The sequence below is a fragment of the Lipophrys pholis genome, assembly GCF_963383615.2.
Source record: "Lipophrys pholis genome assembly, chromosome: 6".
Classification (NCBI taxonomy): domain Eukaryota; kingdom Metazoa; phylum Chordata; class Actinopteri; order Blenniiformes; family Blenniidae; genus Lipophrys; species Lipophrys pholis.
In genome coordinates this window covers 17,531,539-17,553,529 of record NC_137629.1, presented here as the reverse complement: position 1 = coordinate 17,553,529, position 21,991 = coordinate 17,531,539, and the positions used below count along the sequence as shown (strand labels likewise).

General features: G+C 41.1%; 2 protein-coding genes across 3 annotated transcripts; both read left to right on the top strand.

Annotated features, from left to right (window-relative positions):
* Positions 1-1,044: 1,044 nt before the first annotated feature.
* On the top strand, positions 1,045-7,259 carry cfap100 (cilia and flagella associated protein 100; the record flags this gene model as incomplete). The annotated part of the gene is made up of 12 exons (XM_080466164.1): positions 1,045-1,152; positions 1,292-1,520; positions 1,632-1,696; positions 2,603-2,766; positions 2,873-2,953; positions 3,043-3,200; positions 4,808-4,830; positions 4,926-5,080; positions 5,147-5,276; positions 5,372-5,574; positions 6,691-6,784; positions 7,131-7,259. 12 exons carry the CDS (start codon positions 1,045-1,047, stop codon positions 7,257-7,259), a joined length of 1,539 nt encoding a protein of 512 aa, XP_080322290.1.
* Positions 7,260-8,702: 1,443 nt separating this feature from the next.
* Positions 8,703-20,855, top strand: ap1ar (adaptor related protein complex 1 associated regulatory protein). Of its 2 annotated transcripts, XR_013935409.1 has the most exons (11): positions 8,736-8,973; positions 12,421-12,469; positions 12,555-12,581; positions 12,820-12,845; positions 12,932-13,028; positions 13,210-13,308; positions 14,308-14,369; positions 14,820-14,893; positions 15,109-15,231; positions 17,707-18,082; positions 20,005-20,855. XR_013935409.1 is itself a non-coding variant. In XM_080465305.1 (10 exons), the coding sequence occupies exons 1-10, from the start codon at positions 8,903-8,905 to the stop codon at positions 17,973-17,975; spliced, it is 897 nt and encodes a 298-aa protein (XP_080321431.1). In that variant the 5' UTR covers positions 8,703-8,902; the 3' UTR covers positions 17,976-20,363. The 2 variants fall into 2 exon arrangements, 1 of the variants encoding a protein (XP_080321431.1); XM_080465305.1 differs by having other exon boundaries at positions 8,703-8,973; positions 17,707-20,363.
* Positions 20,856-21,991: the final 1,136 nt, after the last annotated feature.

Here is a 21,991-nt window from a genome sequence, read left to right as displayed (position 1 = left end):
ATCTTGAAAACCCAATATCAAGGTCGCGTGTGCATCACTTAATCAAGTCTGTAACATTTCAGTACACTTTTGGGTAAGTTAAAAGAGTGTATCAATCATGCAAGCAACATTTGGTGGTTGTTTTTCTGGTTTACAACAGGCTAAGGTTAATAGGGAACTCTGGAAAGCAAAGCCACGACATCTGAGGAGTTTTAAAGTGTGCGAACATTTATAGTTGTAAACCGCCGTTAGAAAACCACCTGTTGCAGTATAAATCGATGTAATACAAAGTTGTAACTGGTTCATATTGTGTAATCTTTTCAGGGCTTTAACATCAGTGATATAAAATAAAAAATTGTTTCATTAACGCATTTCACCAAGAAAAATAACAGCAGAAAATATGCCATTGTGTTTATTTATCAGGCTTTATATCTACTTTCATTCAGTTTAGGATTTCAAGGGGCTGGAGGCGATCCCGGAGAGGCACTTGAGAAAGGTTGCTCAGCCATCCAATCCAGAGTTAAATAAGTTTACCTTTTAGATTAGCAAAACTTGTATTAGTCCCACACGTGAAAAATTGCAGAATACATGTCTTTGCATGTCTTTGGACTTTGTGAGGAAACTGAAGAAAACCTCCACTGAGGCCCCTAAGCCTGGAATCAAAGTGGGAATAATTCTTGCTGTGAACTAAGAGTGTAACCACTACACCACAACACCTACACCTGCATGATCTTAAGCCCTCGATGACCTTTCGTTCTTTTGAAAACCTGCAGAGAATACTAAACGAAGAAGACCCAGAGTGACGTCGTCACCTGAGCCAAGATAGTGCAACGCAACGCTTCACATCCCAATGTAAGCACAGGTTGGTGATTCATCATTCATCACAACTATTAATAACAACATGCTCTTAACAGAAGGAGCAGAGATGTCTTCAGGCAGCCCCGCTGTGTCAGAGTCTCCGGGAAAATCACACAAACCAGGTACAGTGGGAATATTATGGAGGATATGATGAAACAAGAGAAAATTAGATGCGCTGTTCTGTTTGCACCCTGCGTGTGTGCAGAGATGAGGAGGAGGAGGAGGAGGATGAAGACACAGCTGAGTCCATTCAAGGTGCCAGACAGTAACAGCGTTCTTCTAATGAGTGTCAACAGTAAAGAGGACCGAAAGCAGGTCTGTGTGTTGGTTTGAACACAACTGTGACTGTGCATATCGGAGGCTCTCCATCCATGCATCGATTTTTGCAGATGATTATTAAAATAAAGCGTCCTTGCTGTGTTTGAGTCATCCTGCTGTTCGCCTCCATGCTCAGGAGATGCGTAAATTTCTAGCTCTGCCAATTGAGGAGAAGACGACCCACGCTGCCAGAACCATGGCCAAGCTGAAGAATGAGCTGATGGGAGAAGTGGAGGAGGAGGAGGAGGAGGAGGAGGAGGAGGAAAATGAGAAGATGGAGGACTCAAAACAAATCAAGAGTAAAACAACTCTTCCTAGTTGGACATCAGGAAGACGTGAAGTGAAAATGACCATGCTGAAACGGGGTGAGTAGAGGGAGGCGAGGGACGTCACAATCAATCAGATGTTTATAGAGCTCACACTCTTAGCCCTGAGGAAATAATTTTGATATGGCTGTTGTCTGCGTCTGAGCACAGAAAGCGTAACCAAGGACAGCAAACATGACGTGATCTCCATGGAGCGTCAGAAGGCCGTGCTGGAGGTAAACAAGTCCAGGAGGCGAGGAACCATGGGAACAATCTGGTCTGATCTAATATTTTACTTAAAGTAACTTATTTGCAATTTTACGGAGTTAACTCAAAACAAGAGACTCAACAACAAAAAGCAAAGAGTAACAAAAAAAAGAAGTGCAGCCATCAGAAAAATAGCTGTTGTCCCTCAGTCAGACACTGAAACGACTGACTCTGTAAAAGGTCTGTGTCCATAACCACATGTCAGCCTGCTCTGCCTCAAGGTGAGGAGAAAATCCCTTATTGTTATTTAGCTTATACGTTATCAAATGGACTGAGTTGTCCTTCCCCTCTTTGATCTATGGATAATAAAAGTTTGTCTTCATGACGATTGTAAAAAGAAATGATCTGTATTACTTTATATTATGTTGTGAAGCAATGACTGTCCCCGGTGTTGCCGACCACTCGTCCTGCCAGTCAGATAAAACACAATATTTCCTCAGGTTTTAATGGAGGCTTTGCCATGACCAGCCTTCAAATGAGGAAAACTGGATTTCCTTAAGTTTGATGGCTCATTTTGTGTTGAGGGTGTGAGACAATGAACACATTCTGGGTCTTGGATAAACTCCCAAGTTGTTAAAGGAGCGAACCCTCAGAGTGGCGTCTTTCCCCTCTCTCTCTAATTATAGATAGGAGGGATCAGAAAACATCAGTATTTAGTCACATGTAGTAATGATTGATATTATCTTACTTACAGTATCTGATCTGATTAGGATGGTAGATCATTTCAGACTATTTCAAAATAATTTTTAATAAAATTAGAGAAATATGATGACATTTTAGTCTGTTTTACACTTTTGGAAATGTTTTTATTAGCTAATTGTCTTTTTACAAACGATTCAAACGGTTGCATTTCACTCCCATCCTCCTGCTCTCAGTTATCTCTGATGACAAAGAGGTCGGAGATTTTGAAAATGGACAAAGCTATGGCTAAGGAAGAGAGCCAGCTGAAGAAGCTGGAAAAGGCCATAGAAAGAGATAACCTCAACTTTGAAGAGTTTCTCCGGGAGAACGAGAAGAAATCCGTGGAGGCCAGAACACAGTAAGCAGCTGCTTCTCTTTGACCCAAGTCCTGCATGGAGGCCATCCAACCAGAGGACATTAGTATGAAGTCACTCTGCACGTCGTTGTCTTGTTTGTGTTGTCAGTTTTGAGCAGGAGGCCAAGATCAAACAGCAGAAGATTAGAGAGATCAAGAGGCTAAATGCAGAGATCGGGATCATAGAAAGGTAAAACTCTGAACAGTCAAAGCTGCTTATTTACCCTAAAACGTGCATTGAAGAGACAGATTTTTTTTTTTTGTTTGTTTGTTTCATAGTGAACTTGTCAAGATGGAAGAGATCCTGGCAGACTACAAGAAGTACCAGGCACTCCTGTTGAAACTGTCTCCTCCAGAGTGGCAGGAGGCCCAGAAGATAAAAACCCTGAAAGTTCAAGCCGGGTCTGACCAGAGCAGGAGGACAGAGGAGATGGCAGGTGAGGTGGGCACCTTATCACTGTGCAAGGTGAAAGGCACCACAGCTACATCACACTATTTCTTCTTGTGCACACAGACTCGGAGAGAAATGTGTCCAGCCCAGGTAGAGAGCTTCCCTCCATCAGGGGGACGAGACCGTCCCCGGCCCACAGCAGCACTCTGTATGCAAACTCCAACAAACGCAGCACATTCACATTAACAGTGTCTTTCTACTGCACCTCTGCCTTTTTTTTTTGTTGTTGATAGATTTTAATTGATTCATCATCCATTTATCAGTTCATTCATCCACATTTTTACTCATTAGTTCATCATCAATCCATGTCCAACATCCATTTTATCATCCCGCACACGTCGGGCCATTTTAGAATCGTTCATTAACCAAACTCTCATTAGGTTATGGGAGGCAACACAGAAAGAGCCAAGCCCAATTTCATCAGAGGCAGTGATATTCTGAAATAACACAACCCTCTGCTTTGATTATTTAGAGATTACATGCTGACGTCAGTCGCGGGTTTTCAGGGATTGTTGTGGGCAGCAGTTGCATTAAAATACATTTACTTTTTGATTACACAAATGAGCATCAGTAGATTTGCATCACAAATTCCAAGGGGCTCTTACGTATAATAACAAATTAATCTTGTTTAATAGTGTGGTTTTGTCTTCTTGTAACTCTCTTTTGCACAAAAACGTACAGTGCATCCAGAAAGTATTCACAGTGCTTCACTTTGCCCACATTTTGTTGTGTTACGGCGTGGTTCCTTTTATGTAGTGCAGTTTGGACTCGGGGCACAAATTATGTTGGGTTTTTGCAGTTTGGCTATTGATAATGATTAATAATCATCAAAGATAGTTATTAATTACGTTATTGACAATTTAATCTGATCTGTATCAAAGTCCTTAGGAACACCACCTGTTTAACAGGAAATGATAGCCAATTCAGTTCTATCAGGTTCGGGTAGGGGGAGGTAGAGAGAGAGGTAGAACTGTAGGCTTTACTAAATAAAAAAGTCTTGCGTCTGGCCTTAAAAGTAGAGACTGTGCTTCTCTAACTGAAACTGGGATCAGGTTCCACATACGGGGAGCCTGAAAGCTGAAAGCTCTGCCTCCAGTTCTACTTTTACAATCAGTGACTGGCTGAGTGCAGGGGGGCAGTCAGTGTCCTTTGAGCAGGAAGGGGGCAGGATTTGCCTGCATGGCCCACCTGCAGTGAAATGCTTTTCTGCCGTCTTGTGAAATCCCAACAGCCGTGACGTACCAGAAAGTTGGAAAAGGGAATAGTTGTGAATACTTTCTGGATGGACTGTACGTTTCTGTCTGTTCAAGGAGAAGTGAGCTGTGTTCCGTCTGGTGTTGGGCCAAGAAATGTGTGGCTCTTCTGAGCCTGTCTGGTTGTTAGTTTCCTCTGCGGGATGCCTTCTTATGGCAGACTGCTGGTGGTGATGTTCGTCTCCACCGGTGTTGGGAACATAACTCTAAGATACTGCAGTGTTCATGATTTGAAATGTAGGAACAGGAACATGCACTAATGTGAGGGAGTTTATCGTGAGTCCTGCCTGAAGTACTGCCCTGTCACTCTCTCCTTTCAGAGACCCATCGTGTGTGGCAGATCAGAACAACTCGGAATATGAGGTCAGTTTGAGGATCTAAAAACTCGTAAACTGAAATGGTATAATCTAATCTGGAGGATTTATCCTCACACATTTTGCTTTGTCACCTCTTGGCAGGACGAACCGGAGCTGTATTTTACTGACCCGCAGCAGCTCCTGGACCTGATGACAACGCTGACGGAGCAGAACCTGTCTCTGATTAAGAACTCCACCCAGATGGAGGAGACACTGAAGATACTCCAGCAGTCGATGGACACAACCAGGAAGAAAATGTAGGACAATGAGGTTCACCTCTTGATCTCTTTCCTCTTTATTGTGTGATTGCTGTTGGTCTCTAGTGAAAAGGAAGAGGAGCGGATGACAGTGCAGGTGAATGACATTAAGCAAAGAATCGACAAGGAGAAGGCGAGAGGACACAAGCTTGAACAGAAGGTTCAACTTCATGTGTCGCTGAGCACAGAGGACCAAGTCAGTGTTCTTACATGTTTTCTACTCTTTTCAGATATAAAGCACTACACACCCAGCACACCAGAACTACCTGAGACTGTTTCTGTCACTCACAGGATGAGATGCTGGTTGCCCTCGGTGAGAAGGTGGCCGAGGTGCACCGCAGCTGCGTAGACGACAGGATGGTCAACCTCAACACGCTGGAGAAGCTGTCCAATATCGAGAGACGCATGTCTTCACTGCTGCAGGGCCTTGAGAGCATTCCTAAAGACAAACTGGAGATGACGAAAAAGATCAAGGACAGTGAGAGGAGGAGCAGGTATGTCTATGTGTGGGTCATAGATGCTCGGAAGAGCTTAGGAAGAAGTGACTTTATCACAGGTGGACGATAGTGTTTTCTACTTTGTGTTGATCTGAAGAAAGCCGTTCGCTTTGGAGGCAACCTCTAATTCAGAGTACAGTAAAAGAGATAAAACTAATGTCTCCATTTTACAGCTTCAACTACACCCCCCTATGTGAATAAAAGCTAAAAGAATAGATGAGCCTATAATACAGCATCACATCAGGCTGGTTCAGGTTTAGTGACTGAGTCTCAAATATTTTGCAATACCCTCAAAATACATGTTTTAATGAAGTGAGCCAACTGCAAATATTGTATGTTACTCCAATCAGATGGAAGAGATCATCCCTCAGTGCCTGACCGCTACATACATGGGAGAATCTGAGGTTGAAAAAACAGCTTATTCACTTTGTGACGTCTGAGAGAGAAGATCTGAGTGAGGAAAGTGTAGGTGAAGTTATGCCGAGGAGAAACTGAAATTCTGGTATAGGCAAATCTGAATCCAAAGTAGAAAGACATTCCCACCATGTGATTAAATGTATATTGCTCGTCATACAATCATTACAACACTGTTTTTCTAATATGGTGAAGCCCCAGTCTGAAATGTTCCTCTTATCAGCTTTGGAGGTGTTGTGTGTCAGATAATAACAAATAATCACAGTCTGTGCCTGATAACGGATTACCAATTGGTAAATCAACTACTGCTATAAGACATAGTACGTTTAAATATTGGCCGGAAGTGAAATAGAAAGAGATGAAAATCTTAGATATATTAGGGGTTTGGACTTTGAGAAGTGTGCTGCTTGTGACTTATAAGATTTTGCACTTTAAAATAAAGTGAAATTAGTCATCTTTAGCTAAAAGTAAAAATAAACTTAGAGTCTGTAGCATATTACTGTAAAATATCTTTATATTTAAGAAGATAGAATGTTTTCTATTGTTTTTAATCTGAATTGAAAAAGTCAATAATGTTTCCAATTTTTTTATTCATACGTGATGAGTGTCAAACTAAATTCCCGAGATATTACTATATTATTATTTGACTCATAACCAGATAACATTCAGAAAACACCTTGTCCTGACCTGTTGCTGTAGGGAGAGAGAAGAAAAGCTGAGGCAGCAGAGAGACAAACAGAGAGACAGGATGAGGAGGTACATGGAGAGGTCGCTGGCCGACTCCAAGAAAACTGTAAGTTCTTTTCTTCTTCCACAATGTCCTGAATTCAGTTTTTACCACCAATAAATATACACAGATTATCATGTTGGAATAAACTGTGCAGTTTTTTGTGAAGTGAAGTGATAGAAAACAGATAATATTAATATATATAGAATATTTCAATGAAATACCCCTGTATATTCAACCGATGCTGACTACTAAGCTCAGCCAAAGTAATAAATAATGAGTTTAACCACATGCTTAAGGAGCTTCTTTAAGCAGAGAGAGATACATATTCACACTGCATTATTACAAAACTGGTGTCAAATTCCAAGCACTGGATCTAGAGTCAAATGTGAATTGATCTCTTTTCCTTCAGGGGGGCCGAAAGCTCATGCCCAGGTGCATGCCTGTGTCCCGCAAAGTCAAAGTCAGCAACGTGGACGACACTGACAATGAAGACGAGCTGCAGGAATACCTGTTCTATGCTGAGGAGGACACTGAATGAACAAAGAACAGGATGCTAGGACACACAATGCATTAGAAGACAATTCCAGTGATTCATCCATAAGTTTGTATGTTGTAAGAAGACAAAAGTTGTCAGGCAACACTGCATCTGAATTTTATTTCATGTTTTGCACATTTAGAACTAAAGTGACGACCAGCCACAGCAATGAGAGGAGTAACATAGAAAACCCCAATCAGAGATAATCTGCCTGCTGCTTATGGTAGAGATGATATGAGAGAATAAACTCGAAGGAAAGAAAAGATGATTGAAGAGGTGTGGCTTCACATTACTGAATCTTCCTCAAGGATTTATTAACATGTCATTTACTTTACTGTTCTGTAGTTTATTTTTGTGTCTAGTAAGTGTATTTTTTTTATTTTCAAGACCAGGATTCACAAACTATTTCTATTTCAAGACTCCTATCAGAGGTTTGGTGTCTTCCTGGTTTCTTTCTCTGTGACCTTTCATCCACCTTCCGTCAATTTCTATACCATCTCTAAATTCAAGAACGAATAATAATGACGGGTTTTATGTGTGCATGTGTTTTGTTCAGGTAATCCAACAATCCAGAGACATCTGAAGGTGAATTTAATCAGTCTAAATATGAATGCGTGCATATGCATGTGTCTTTGTGTACAGCTTTTGATGAACTGATGACCTGTTCTGGGTGTAACCTGCCTTTCTCTCCATGTAAGCTGTCACTGGCTCCAGCGCAGTTTGGGTGGATGGAAAATCAGTAAGATAAACATGACATGAAACGCCCTCTGCAAATACAACAGTCAGACTTTAATGCAGCTGTTCTGTTAAAGGAGTTGCTACTGCGAGTCATCCAGCTTTCAACATCAACATGGCTGGTTTTTACAGCAGGTGCCATGCGCTCAAGGTCAAGATTCGGAGGGTTAAAGCTAACGTGGTTCCTGCAGCAGTAGGAGCAATAAATACCATTATTACATGAAGGAGTAGTAATTAAAAAATCCTTTAAAATGGAATAACTTTAGCTAATGATGTAATAATACATTCATAGGGCTAATTTCTTGAAAATAAAAGGTCTTTTTCCCTTTTTTTCGTTTGCTTATCAAAAATACAGCAGGTATAATGGATTGGATAATCGTCATACTTATTGAAGAAATATACTCTGTAAAAAGCTCAATTATGGCTGTAAAAAACATTTACTATTTCTTTACATTATTGCCAAATTATTATGTTTGAGGGTGTAACGTGCTTTCCTCCTAGGTTAATAGAATGAGTTGCCCCTTTTTTACACACACAATAAAAACACAACACAATCTACACAGAGGAGCTATGGACATAAGCCATTGAGCGAGGCTACAAAGTATTTGATTAATTTTTAAAATATTTCTATTCTATTCTATTCTACTCTATTCTATTCTATTCATACGACACACATATTCATTAAGTGTAATGCTCCTGTTGTTCCTGAAGACGCCGCTCGGTGGTGGTGTTTCGTTTGTACTCGGTATCAGCCGGAGAAGAAGCAGGAGGATGAGGAAGTGACTGTCTGCCGGGGAAAAGCAGGGGACCGACGGGGACCGACCGGGACTTGGAGACCATGTAACTACCCCGCTGTCTGGACTGTACCACCGCTCGGGCCGCCGGACACGAGCAAGTGACTCGACAATGCGATGGGTAATTGCTGGGCTTACTGCGCGGGGCTGTTCCGGAGGGAAGCCAGCAGGATCCAGAGAGGCGGCGGGTGAGTTAGCACGCGCAGCTAGCTATCATCAGATGAACCGGCTCCGGTTACAGCTCCCGGTTTGCCCCGAGAGAGAGCCGGAGAGAGGCTTTACTGCACACCTCAGTGGCTCCGTGTGTTACACTTCACTGACCGGGCAGAGAGCCCGTGGGTGTTTACGTGAGGGGCTCTGACCTGAGGGGACAACACAAAACAAAACCCCACCCCGGCTGTCATCCCGGACATGGACTCTACACACACACACACACACACACACACACACACACACACACACACACACACACACACACTGGAACTACAACTACACACATCTGTAAACTGGAGATTCCATTACGTGTGTACACACATTTCTGTAAAGTGGATCGTACACTCAGCTCTGTTAAAGACTAAAGTGTCCACCATGTGGCCCAGTCACCCCCTGATGCAGATAATGGGTGTCACTGTTTGTCATGTCACCTGTGTGCGTGTGTTAATAATTAACACTTTCAGTGCTTTGTTTACATAAAACAGGCTTTCTATAGTCATGTCTATGTTTACACACCGGAACAGACAGACATAATCACTTCTAATGATGCTACTGAAGCAATAAGGGATGCACAACGTTAACACATTTAAAATATGTAGAGTATTCTCTTCAGTCAAACAGGATCTTTAATTAAAAAAAAAAATGCTTTATGTTAGTTAGCATAGAAAATAAATACTTTGATATTTCCAGGAATTCTTAGTTTTATTATATCATAAAACAAAGTTTTGTAGTTGCTTGTGTATAATTGTGAAACTCTGTATTATCATTAATTGACAATACATTTCATAATACAGCAGTTATCAGTCCTTTCAAATCTAATTTCAGGAAACTTGTGAAATGTTGTAAACCGGTTGATCTTCCATATGTTCTGTTATCAGACCAGTGAAATATTTTAAATCTCCTTGTCAAATTCTCAATTTGAACATCATCTTTCCAACATCCAACTGTACCACGTTTTGTACAACACAACAGCACCTTTTAGTATTTTCCTAATTCTTTTTCCAAATAAGACGTCATTAAGACAGAAAGTCAGGCTAAGCTTCACTTAAATGGGCTGAATTTGAAAAATAATCATCAATGAGGATTAATCAAGCCAAGAAATGAAAAGCCATTCATTTTGGTTGGGAAGAAAATACATCTGCAATATTAAATTTTCTTTAAAAAAAATCATATTGATGACTAGTTTTATTTCCTTCCCTAATTGTCTTTGAAGTTTTCCACCCATATCTTGTAAATTCCCTGTTTCCTGTCCTGTAATGTGGTGGAAAACATACTAATATTTTCTAAAGATGACGTAAGAGCTGTTTTGAGATTAGTGTGAAATACCCCAAAAATCTGAAGTCATATGTTAAATGTTTGAAAACTTTACCTAATACACATTTAATAGCAGATATTTAATCTAATATTACTGTTTCTTCCATTCAAAAAAGAAAACTAATTCAAATTGTGATCCCATCACACACTTAAGTACATTAAATGCAACATTTGGAAACATAATCAGCTAAATGACTCCATATTAACACTTATAAGTCAATCATCATCATCATTGTGTAGGTTGTAGAGGTAAAAGCTACAGTGATGAGATTATAGTGGTATTAGTTTGAGGCTGGTAATTTAAAATCCACTCTGCCTGCAGACATCAGCTCCTGCATTAACAATGTAAACTGTGAGTCAGCATAAATGCAGTAAGTTATACGTGCATAATCATCCATTCAGACGTCTTGAACATTAGTAAAGGTGCTTTATTGTGGAAACACAATGGTGTCTTGATTGTTCTAAGAAGTAGAACTATATTTAATATTCCATGAGGATCCTCTTTAGGAGAAATAAGGCTGAAATCATATATTTAACATATTTCTGCAATTAACTTCTTGTTAAATATTAATAGTTGAAGTCCTTTACTGGTGGTAATTGTGATTTCACAGCAATAAAACAAAGGAATAAACCTGACATTTTTAGGGTTTCTTTGAATTTTATATTTGAGCATGAGTTTTGAAGTATTTTAAAACAAATGCTTCATAATGAGTCAGTTTTGTAGATGGATCGGGGTGTCAAACATGGGGCCCGTGTGCTTAAACCGCCCCACCGGAGGCTCCGGTCTGGTCCGCCAAAACACCAAGAAATTTGTAAAAGATAGATTCATTTTTTTTATTAAAAGATTAGAGGGCACAACATAAAACTGAGACCCGAGCTGAGTTATCGCTGATGTTGCCGTGAACGCCAGCTACTTCAGGTTTTATATGTTATATAACATACGTCTTTACATCATCTCCTGTCAATGATGAAACAGTCGCATGTAGAAAAAGAACCCAATTGGTACCACATAGGAACGAGGCCTGGGTCTGTTGTAAAAATAAAAAAATAATCTGAATTGGCGCTTTCACGCGGCCATAAACCAGGTTGGATGTGGGTCACTTGTGAGTAAAATAAAATCTGAATTGGGTGGCATTTCCCTGCAGTGTGAACGAAGCTTCAGTCTTTCATTTTTCCCAGCTGCATTACAGGGAAGGTGTTTGGAATTTCATATCCTAAAATAGTTACACAAATATGAGTGTAATACCTTTCAGTAATGTCATTATTTAGGCCCTTTTCAATATAAACAAGACTTAATGAAATAACTTACGAATAATGTTGATTATGATTGTTCATCTATTATCATCATAACATTTAGCCAATAGTCTAATAAAGTATTGAATGAAGGAGTAGCATTTAAAAAGAAAAAAGTCCTTTCAGAATGTAATAACTGCAGCTAATAATGTAACAACACATAAAAAGGGCTGCATTTCTTGGAATAATTATTTTTTTCCCAGGTTTTTTGCAGTGGATGGAATAATTCATTCATTGAGGATACTTGACACTCTCTCAGTGGATTATTGCCAAGTTATGACATTATTGGTTGTTTCACTTGTGTTCGAGGTGCAACCTGCCTGCAGCAAAATCAATAAGATGAGCTCCAGGGGCCTCAGTCAGATATCGTGGTATAGAAGATGAATGAAGATAGTTGCATCTCTACTTACGTCGTATTTTACAAGCCAAAAAAACCCCAATGTGTTTACTTCTAATACTGTTTTCACAAAGTCTTTTTATTTGCCTGTTTACATCAGATTTCTGTTTCAGAGAAGAGAACTGGCACAAAGACATTATCGTTGTCCTCGACTAAAGTCTTGGTCTCTAAGTTGATAACCAGTAGCATCACTGGTTTAGAAAGGACGCTTTTAATGAGGCAGAATCCTACAGAACTAAAGAAGAGCAAAGGTTAACTAAAAATGTAGATCTTGTCATTAAAATACAACATCCTGGTGTCGGCGCGCAGCATCTCAGAGTGAATATTGAAATCCTTATCAGCCTTTATGACATGTAATTTAGTACCAGATCATTGGATATCTTGTTAACGTGAAAACTAAATGATTTGTTCATCACAGGTCCAAATACTTCCGCAGCAGCACGACCGGGGAACATTACACCATAGAGGTACAAACAGAACTTTTTATGTTTTCTTCATACAGTCGGTCCGTCTGTGATGTCGGATTTCTAACTGTGTGTTTTTGCTTTGCAGTTTGAAAACCTGGTAGAAAGTGATGAGGTACGTCTGATTCACGTTTGTGATTTTTAGTAAGCTTTAAGTTTTTCACTGTGTGTGGGTGCATTTAGAAGTCATTATACTTTGTATATTTGAGGCCATATATAGTCAATATGTATCAGCTAGTAATCCTATATAAATATATAGAGGGATTTATCGTATATTTAGGCCTGTATGCCAGAATATATGAGTTTATAAATTGTTTATATAAGTTTAATCCATGTTGTTTGATGCTCTGCAGGCGGAGAGCCCACAGCCGTGCCCCAGGTGAGAGGTCCACATAGATTGATTTAAAAGAAGAAGAAAAACTGCTGTGTTTTCTGTGCTGAGAACAGTTTTTGCTGTTCGATCAGGCCCATCAGTGAAGACGAGATCAAAAACCTCCGTGAACATCGCTACGCCGCCATCTCAGACAAGCAGGTGCTGATCGACCAGAAGCTGCAGGCGGAGGTGAGAGTTCAAACCTTTTTCTCGATCAACACACCCCTCCTTTTAAGTTTCTAGACTCGTGGCTTTTCTTTTGTTTTTATTTGAATCTTATTTTTTTGATTTGCTGCATTGTTTGGTTCTGTTTGTTAATTTTCTGTTCCTGTGCTTTGTTTTCTGTTTCATTTCTGTTATTCCCGCTCAGTTAGCGGCACAAGAGGAGAAGTTAAAGCTAGAAGAGGAGGCTAGAAATGCCGCCCAGCGCGAGGCCGCCAGGCTGGCACGTGAGCGAAAATTACAGGAGGTGAGGCGGCACTGAGCTCCGCTCCCTTCTGGCCAGTTTACAGCCGGGCTAAAGCAGGTCCTCCTCTGTGTGTTGATGCTGCTCAGGGATCACTGCTCATTCACCTGTCTCTGATGGATGTCGTGTGTCTCAGTGCCTCCGTTCCATTCCAAGTCGTATGTCCGAGTGGCTATGACGGAGTAATTCTCACCGCTTAGTGTTGATTCTGTAAAGTATGCCAGCCTGTTCCATGCATCCGAGCAGCGAATCGAGGAAAAAAGGCAAAAGTTTGGCATTTCATTCGAGTTCAACGTAATTTATAGAGCCACACAGGTTGGTGCAGGACGACAAGTTAAACATTGCTCTGAAAAACATTTGGGGATTCTAAAATGACATTATAAATAGAATTGAGATAAATAACTGTATTTTTAACTGTATTTCACACCATTTGATTCGCTGACTGACTGGCACTTGAAATGTCATCGTATACCTAAGAAAGATTGTATTCTATTCTAAAAGATGCAATAGCTGTGACGGGTAAAATCCAAAGAAGTAGAAACTTTTTAAAATTATTTATAGTAAAAAACAACAACGATAAAACAAATCTTGTAAGATTTTGACTTAAATTGAGTTACACATTTCAACACATTCAGCTTTTCTCAGATTGTCACACACCTGCAGGTTACAGCGTGAATTCACTCGTTTATACACCTGGTTATAAATCATAATTACAATCCAAACTTTAGTCACGTTCATGGTTTTATATTTCCCAATTCTTCAAGAAAAATGCCTGAAATTGACCTTTTTTCTGTGCATATGATGTAGTGATGAGACTGAGATTTCATGCTCCACTCCTGTGCTTCTCTGGATGTTTTTCTTGTGTTACACCAGAAAAATTTCAGTTTTTAAGTTGTTGTTTTTTTTTGTTGTTTTTTTTTTTTCTTTATACCCATATGCGTATTTTAATCATGGGAAGATCTGCTGATCTGTTTACTTGATCTGTGCTGTTTATGTCGGCAGCTGTCCGCCCAGAGGACACGGGGCAAAGCAGATGGTGCCGGCGGCGAAACGCAGCAAAGAAAGTGAGTTACTTCAGCTCGTCAGACAATGGCGAGGCTGTGGAGCCGAGGCCGCGGTAGCGGCCGCCAGCGTCAGCAGTGTAGTGGACATATCTGCCGTCAGATGTGGGAAGTTTGCAGAGACACGAGCCTCTCGGCAGAGGCATTGATTTAATGATGCCTGTGTGCCGCAGTGTGTAGGCTGCAGAGCAGGTATTAACGCACTACAGAGTATCACGTCTCCAAATCCGATGCTTAACTAATTTTCACAAGCTCGCAAATCCGCCCCGGCTTTACGGAGGCGATGAAAAAGGAGCCGACAAACAAAAGGCCGGAGCAGTATCGACTTTCATCGCTCCCAAAAAAAAACAAAAAAAACCCAGGTTCTGGTGGAAAGTTCTCAGCAGCAGGGAGATTTGTAGATTGTTTCTTCTTTTATCTGTTTCCTCGCATTAACGTCTCTGTGTGTTTCAGGCAAGCCCCCGGGGAAGATTTTGACGTCTACCTCCAGAACATTAGAGCTCAGTCCGAAGCTTTCAGGAGCAGCAGTGAGTGCACGTCACATACTTCATCTGTGGTCACAACGTCCAGAGTGGTGGTGCTGTGATCTTCTCCAAAGCTCCGACTGAGACAGGCTGTTTTGTGTTCTTTTATAAAGCTTTGCTTTATAGTCCAACCAAGATATTTATAGTCTTATATTCTACTATCACGTGTTTGTTTCTATCAGAGGAGTCGCTTACAATGATGGTCTGTGTGTTTCCAGGACTTCCCTCTGACACCAACGTGGTGACGCCCAACACGGAGTGCAGCTGGGACTTCACCACCAAGACCCGCTCCACCAACGATGACGGGACCTCGCTGGACCTCGAGTGGGAAGATGAGGAAGGTGAGAGATTGGGCTTTTACTGAGGTCCAAAACAGTCTCTGGGTAAACTGCCAAGTTTGTGTTATTGAGTCACACACAACCCATATTTAGAGCACACGTTCATCAATAGGGATTCACTTCTCCACTTTCTTTTTAAGTTCGAATCCGATTCTGAAAAGCAACAAGAAATACAAAAATGTATTCGATTTAAATATATTGCAAACAAGTTAGTTTGAACTAAGTTGGCTTTGCAATACAAACAGGAAGCGGCAACAACTGTAAAATTAAATATTTTAAATTAAAGTGCAAGAACTGTAAAAAAATAAACCTTATCAAATTATCATCAACAGTATCTGACTGCGGTACGTTCGTGGTCCAGCACAAACTGTAGGATGGATTTGGATCGACGATGTCAGTCAGATGTCATTATATTACATCCATATCGGTCCCATCCCTATTAATCAATACATTTCATAAATATAGATATTTATGAAATGTATATATGGTATAAATTTATATAAATATGTATATATTTATATAGCTGTATTATATAATTATAAGGATATCTGTGTTCAAACTAAAAAAATAGGTAATAAGGGGTGGGAAATTAAAGAAAAGTTTTGTACTTCTTCCCACTCCTTTATCAAACAATGTGCAGTGTTTTGTTATCTATTGGCTCTATGTTTATTTTATTTTTATTAGTTTTTTACTTTGTCTTTCTTTTGTATGTACAAATAGTTCCATAGTTTTTATACATGTTCGAAATAAATTCATTCATTCATTCAATCAGTTAACCGGACAAGCATGTTTTTGTAAGAAAAGGCCAGATCACCTGGAGAAAACCCAAACCGGCACAGTGAAAACATGCAAACCTCACATATCAACTGCAGGCCAGATTCACACCCGCATCCTCTGGCTGTGAGGCCACAGAGCTCACCACTGCTACACCATGCCAACTTGATGTGAACATAACTAAAACAGTGAATACGGTAACTCGTGACTTTTTCAACATGTAATCCAGTTTTTAAACTAAGTGACTAAAAAAGCAATAATAAACAAATAAAAAGTCATTCTGGCTCATTCTTTTAGATCTCTCTTGAGAATGTGGCCGACGCTGTATTATGCGACTGGCAGCACGTTCAGGGCGTAACGTGCCTTCATCAAATCAGCCATAGCAAACTGGATGTTCTGTATTGTTGCCGAGCACTGCGTGGGTCAGTCTGTTGTCCGATTTGATTTTAGTTACATAGTTTAGTTGGATAAAGATGCTCTGTCATGTAGCTGACGCCTCAGAGAGGCAGCAGCTTTGTTACCGTTACCAAATAACATACAAGTGTCAAACGTAGTGGCATGATGGAAGCTATCCAGGTTTTTTTTCAGTATTCTATGTGATATTTTACCTTCAATCAACACTTGTTGAGTTTTAGCTGTGGTCTTTAATCGGTAGCACATCTGAAGTGATGGGAATCCGGTACATTTCCTTTCAAAAGCAACCGTGTGAAAGATGAATATAATCACTTGCACAAGATTGTTCTAGTCATCACTATATTGTGTTTTTATTCAAATGTGTTGTTCGTTGGTGTGAAATGTCCATCGTATTATCATCGTCTGTTTGAGGATCTGCAGTCTCACTCAATAAGCTGCAAATCTGATGGAGAAATAGATGACGTGATTACAACATTAAAATAGTCATCAGTATAGCTGATAGATCAAGAGGCCACACACTTGATGATCACAAAAGACAGAGCGCACTTCTACTCTCCCGTCACAGTGATGAATTAATATTCCAACACAAAATGCATTCACACCGGAGAAACAGCCTCAAAACAAACTGATGGAAAATATATAAGTTAAAGAAGAGCAGTGAGGAATAATAAAGTGAAACTGAGTGATCACCGTGCCGTGCAGGTCTGCTTATATTGTCCAACGAATTAATATCGTATAATCTCATGACGTCAGGCATTAACAAGTCGGGACCTTTCTGGCTTTGGCTGCAGCAGCAGTGTTGCTTTCAGCCTGGTTGGTTTTCATACCAGTACTCATGACGTCACTCAGCCTGCAGCTCGGCTCCTCGGAGCAGAACACACTCTACAGGATTTCTCATCGTAAATATTGAACATGTTGATTATCGCCGATCTCTCCTTCCGAGACCTTCCGAGCAGATCGGACCCGACAGAATCGCTCTTAACACTCCCCGCATCACAGGAAAATCAGACGCGTTTGGGTTTTTTTGCAGACATCCAACAATCGGGCCGGTGCTCCCGATGCTCGGGAGGAGGACATCAGGACAAATATCGTCCCCATTATCCTGTAGTGTGTACCGCTTTAAAGTCAAATAACTGATTAGATGGCTTATTTTCGCTTTTTCTTTTCCACTGCTGACTGAAGTAAACATGACACAGTCTGTGTTTCACCTTGTTTACGTGATATTTGACTTGTGAGTGAAAGTGGTAAACATGGTTTTCTAAATAAACGCTGTGGCCCTTGTCGCTGTAGGGATCAACCGCGCCCTGCCGGCCTGGGAGAGGTCTCGGACGGAGGAGGACATCCTGCGCGCGGCGCTGAGGCCCGGCAGCAAGCAGCTGACCAGCGGGCCGACCTCGGCGTCCGAGGACTCCACCGCGCTGGAGTGGGAGAACGACTTCGTGAGCACCCACCCGGAGGACCAGGCCGAGTTCGAAGGCTTCGTCAATCCCGTCCTGGACACTCCCTCAGAGGACGCCGCCTCGGACTCTGGCCTCAGGGCGGACAATCAGGACAGATAGTGTCCGGCCGGCGACGGGAGGGGACGCCTGCACCACGGCGCCCTCTTCAGGTCGAAGCTCACCAGCTTTTTGCCTCTGGCTATTCTGTAAGAAGACTGACGCCGCGGGTACGTGTCGTGTCTCCACGCTGCGGTTACAGTGTGGTGATGTTTTTATCAAACACTCATTTTTTCAGTGCCTTCATTTGCTGAATTCCCATTGTACGCATCATACGTGAAGGATCATAATCCTCCACACATTGTTCAGTAAGTGCTTGTATTAAACTGCACACACACACAAACACACACACACCTGGAAGTTGCCAGTGGACTGGTGGGACTCATTTCATTGGCTGAGATGGAAAGTGGTGGTGCAGGATCATTTATTAAGGTATACTTTTGCAGTCCCAATAGGAAAGTGTGTCCTGCGTTTGACCTATCGAGGCTGTTTCACAGCAGAACCGTCTCTGAGGGACCAAAATACTCTTCATTTTCTTCTGCTGGAGCTCGTCCTTCACTTTTGCTTTCATGCACAGCGGCCACAATCAGACTTGATTTATGAGAGTAGAGCAGTTGTTTTTAGAGTGTGGGACTTTGGTGGGAGTTACAGCACGGAGACGCTGAAGAAGCATACATCCAAACATTGTAGGTGACAGTTTGTCTCCATGTGTAAACAACAGGCGTGGACAGAGGTGGATGATGTTTACATATCCCCAGAGCTGCATGTACCAAAGACTGTTGACTGAGTGCAGCAGGAAGGAGTCCTTCAACCTAGAAATACGTTTACATTCATGCATATCTGGCCCCTCCTTGTTCCCGACAGATTTTCAATTAGAAACTTCATGAATGGTCTGTCATTAACGACGGCTTCAATCTTGTATAGCGACACAAAATAAGGTTTTACACGTCTTAAAGGTTCCGCTAACGAGCAGCTGACAGATTTTACAGAAGCTCTCTGGGACGTTACAAGTTAACGCTAAACATGGGCTGGGACGCCTCGACAGCCTCCTCAGGTTTCTTTGGGAAGTGGACAAAACAGCAAAAGAGATGTATTTCTCTGATTCGTGTGGGCAGAGCTGTGGTGACGTCCAGTCCAGGCTACACAAACGTAAAGATGGCCGCCGGTTGGTGGAGCTGCACTGCAGAGTTCCCGCCCACCTGACTCACTCTCGTGTGGCGACCTCACCCAGAGAAGCTGTCCGTCATGACATTACGCACACGTTCAATTGACATATTTTAAATAAGTCACTGTGGGAAAACTCTTGTTTAAAAAAACAAACCAACCATGTTCAGAGTTTGAAGACATTTTCCTTGAGGCAGCATTTTCACCTTCATACGGTCAAGTCATCCATCAATCAGTAATGTATATTATTATAGGAAGCCAAAGCAAACTGTCTTTTTTTTTTTTTTTTTTTCTTCAAACACACTTGTTTGTAATTTTATCTGAACAGAAGTGAGGAGATCAAATAGGTGAGACAGTTTTGTCGCTGGTTGGAGGCTCAGTCATCGCAGGTTCCTCGAAATCAGCAGGTCGGTTTACAGAAAACATCACCGGTCATCTTTTACTGCGCGTTCCGGAACCATCTGCAGTGACGTCGGCCTCACGCACTATATCAGATCCTCTTGGGATGCAGTGTAACGCAGACACCTGATATGTTATTGATCAACAAACATGGGGGAGTTATCCCAGTATACCTTTTAATACCATCGAATGAGTCAGATTGTAACGGTCGAACACCCAGAAGGATGAAACGATGATGGATCATCAAACATTCATTAAGGTACCTCAACAAATCCAAATCAGCTGCTCTCAATTAAAACCTCTTGTATCTTTCAACGTGATCGTTGCGAAGAATATAAGCAATATCTTGATGGAACACATCTGAACATAGCGACCCGTGTCCATGGTGTAACTTTGTGGCACGACTTTAATTTTGATCCTTCTTTCACATGATGCTTCTTTTCACGCTGATCCTCCGTTTTCGGGGATCAAAAAGTACAGATTGCACTCTAATGTCTGTTTTTATTGGTTTGGTTTGGTTTGTACTCAGCTCCCGGAAGATGTTCACTGAAATGATTCACTGGTGTTGTGGAGGATGGGACAGAGGAGCACTGCTGTAGACACTGGCGCTTTGGTTTTTCTTTCTGATTGAGAGTGTAAGTCTCTTTTCTTTTTTTTTTTAACACAACACATTCTGCTGTGATCATATGGACTGTACATTTCTATTGAAAATAAATGCTAACATTCCTTGTCACATTGAAGAGAAGAATAAAGGATGAAAAATGTGTGGGATGTGGTTTACATGGACTATGGTGCAACATCATCGGTCTGACTGGCCTGGTTCACTCAGTTCTAAAGTCGTGGTCATTATTTGAGTTGGTCTAATAAACAGAACTGACCTATCAATGTATCCTCGTTGAGGGATTGTTATAAGAGCTTAAAGTCGTCCATCACATCTACAGTAACAAGAAATTGAACCTCGAATGCATGTTTTTGGACTGTGGGAGAAAAGTTAACAAGCTTTAATTGGCAGCTGACCGATATCTCAGTGTTGCGTCCACTACCCTTAAAAAATTTGTATAAGAAATAACTTTCTTTGAAACTTTACAGTTTGCGTGGTGGCTTGGTGAGCTCCATTAGAGCCTCTAGCGTGTCTGTTTTGGCCCACGGGCTTTGTGTGTGACTCCCCTGCTCTACTGGTTCCAACCGGGACTCAAACTGGGAACCGTCTCACTACGAGCTGACAGTGTATGAAAGTTCACTGCTGTAGTGAACTTTCATACACTTGTTTCATCCCCAGTTCTGACATTTTCTTTCCAACTTGGAAATATAACAGTCAAAATGCAAGAATGCATGATTTGTTGTTGTTTTATTGTTAAAATAAAACTCGGTAAACTAACTAAGTATTCGTCCCTCACAACTTATCTAAATGTATAGGGCTTTTCAAACGTGCATCCTATGCTGGCAGTACAAAAAAGAAAAAAATAGTTATTCCCTCCAATGTATTTTTTATATTTCTGCTTTTTGAACATTAGATAACAACAAGCTTGTGCATTATCAATAATGTGGAATGATTGGCAGTAAAATAATGCTGCAAATGTGTTTTTCTCACATTGTCCAATAAGATTCAGCGTTTGGCTGCGTTACGTTAACGTGAAAAGCCTCATATACTGTATAATTCTCTTCCTAATTTCAATGTCCGTTAGACACGAGCCTCGTTTTACTTCAGTGTCACAAAAGTGGGAACTAACCCACAATTTCTGGGAGTACTGTAGTTTTTTTGGTGTTTTTTTATAATAAAGTATAATACACACTGCATACCATTTCAGTTTGAAGTGAGGGACGACAACTCTAATTATTTGAGTTCAGCAGATTTTGGTTTAAATCAGTCGTATTGAAGCAGAGAAACCTTCAGAAGAAGAAACAAAAAAGCACTGACAAACACCCATGTCTGTTTTATGTGTTGTAGAAGGTGTAAAAGCACCGAGGTCAGCTCAAACTTTCACACAATTCTCGGTGTTCTCCACAGTCACACTGTATTTCAAACTCATCCAACAAAGCCTATTTAAGGCCCATCTTAAAAAAAGCTGCTTTTATTCACTCACGGCGTCACATGACTCAAACTGCTGAATGTGTTACACCATGACACTCACACTGTTCGGAGGAGGAGAAAGTGTGCTATTGATTAAAACCGATATAAAAAGGATATAACAATACAATGCTTAATGAACTCTATACACACTGTACAAATCCAGCTTATTGACCTTTGAGGGCAGTAATTTAAACAGCTGTCAGTCAAACTGGTCAGACTGACGGCTCATCTCTAGGCTGACTAAAGGCCACGCTGATGATGATGACTGATCACTAACACACACTCAGAGTGAAACACAGTCATACATACCAAAGTGCTTATTATCTCACACGACTTGCAAAGACTGGAATAACTCGTGGAAACGATGAGTGAAATCATCCTTGTGTGAGGGTTGCACAATGTAGGTTACAGAAAGTGTACCAACGGGGAGGGCTTGATACAGCTA

Excerpts from the sequence above, each read along its gene's own strand:
- ap1ar (XM_080465305.1), top strand. The coding sequence starts at position 8,903 with ATGGGTAATTGCTGGGCTTACTGCGCGGGGCTGTTCCGGAGGGAAGCC. Across the intron at positions 14,370-14,819 it reads GGCGAAACGCAGCAAAGAAA|GCAAGCCCCCGGGGAAGATT; the intron begins GTGAGTTACTTC and ends TGTGTGTTTCAG. Across the intron at positions 15,232-17,706 it reads CGAGTGGGAAGATGAGGAAG|GGATCAACCGCGCCCTGCCG; the intron begins GTGAGAGATTGG and ends TTGTCGCTGTAG.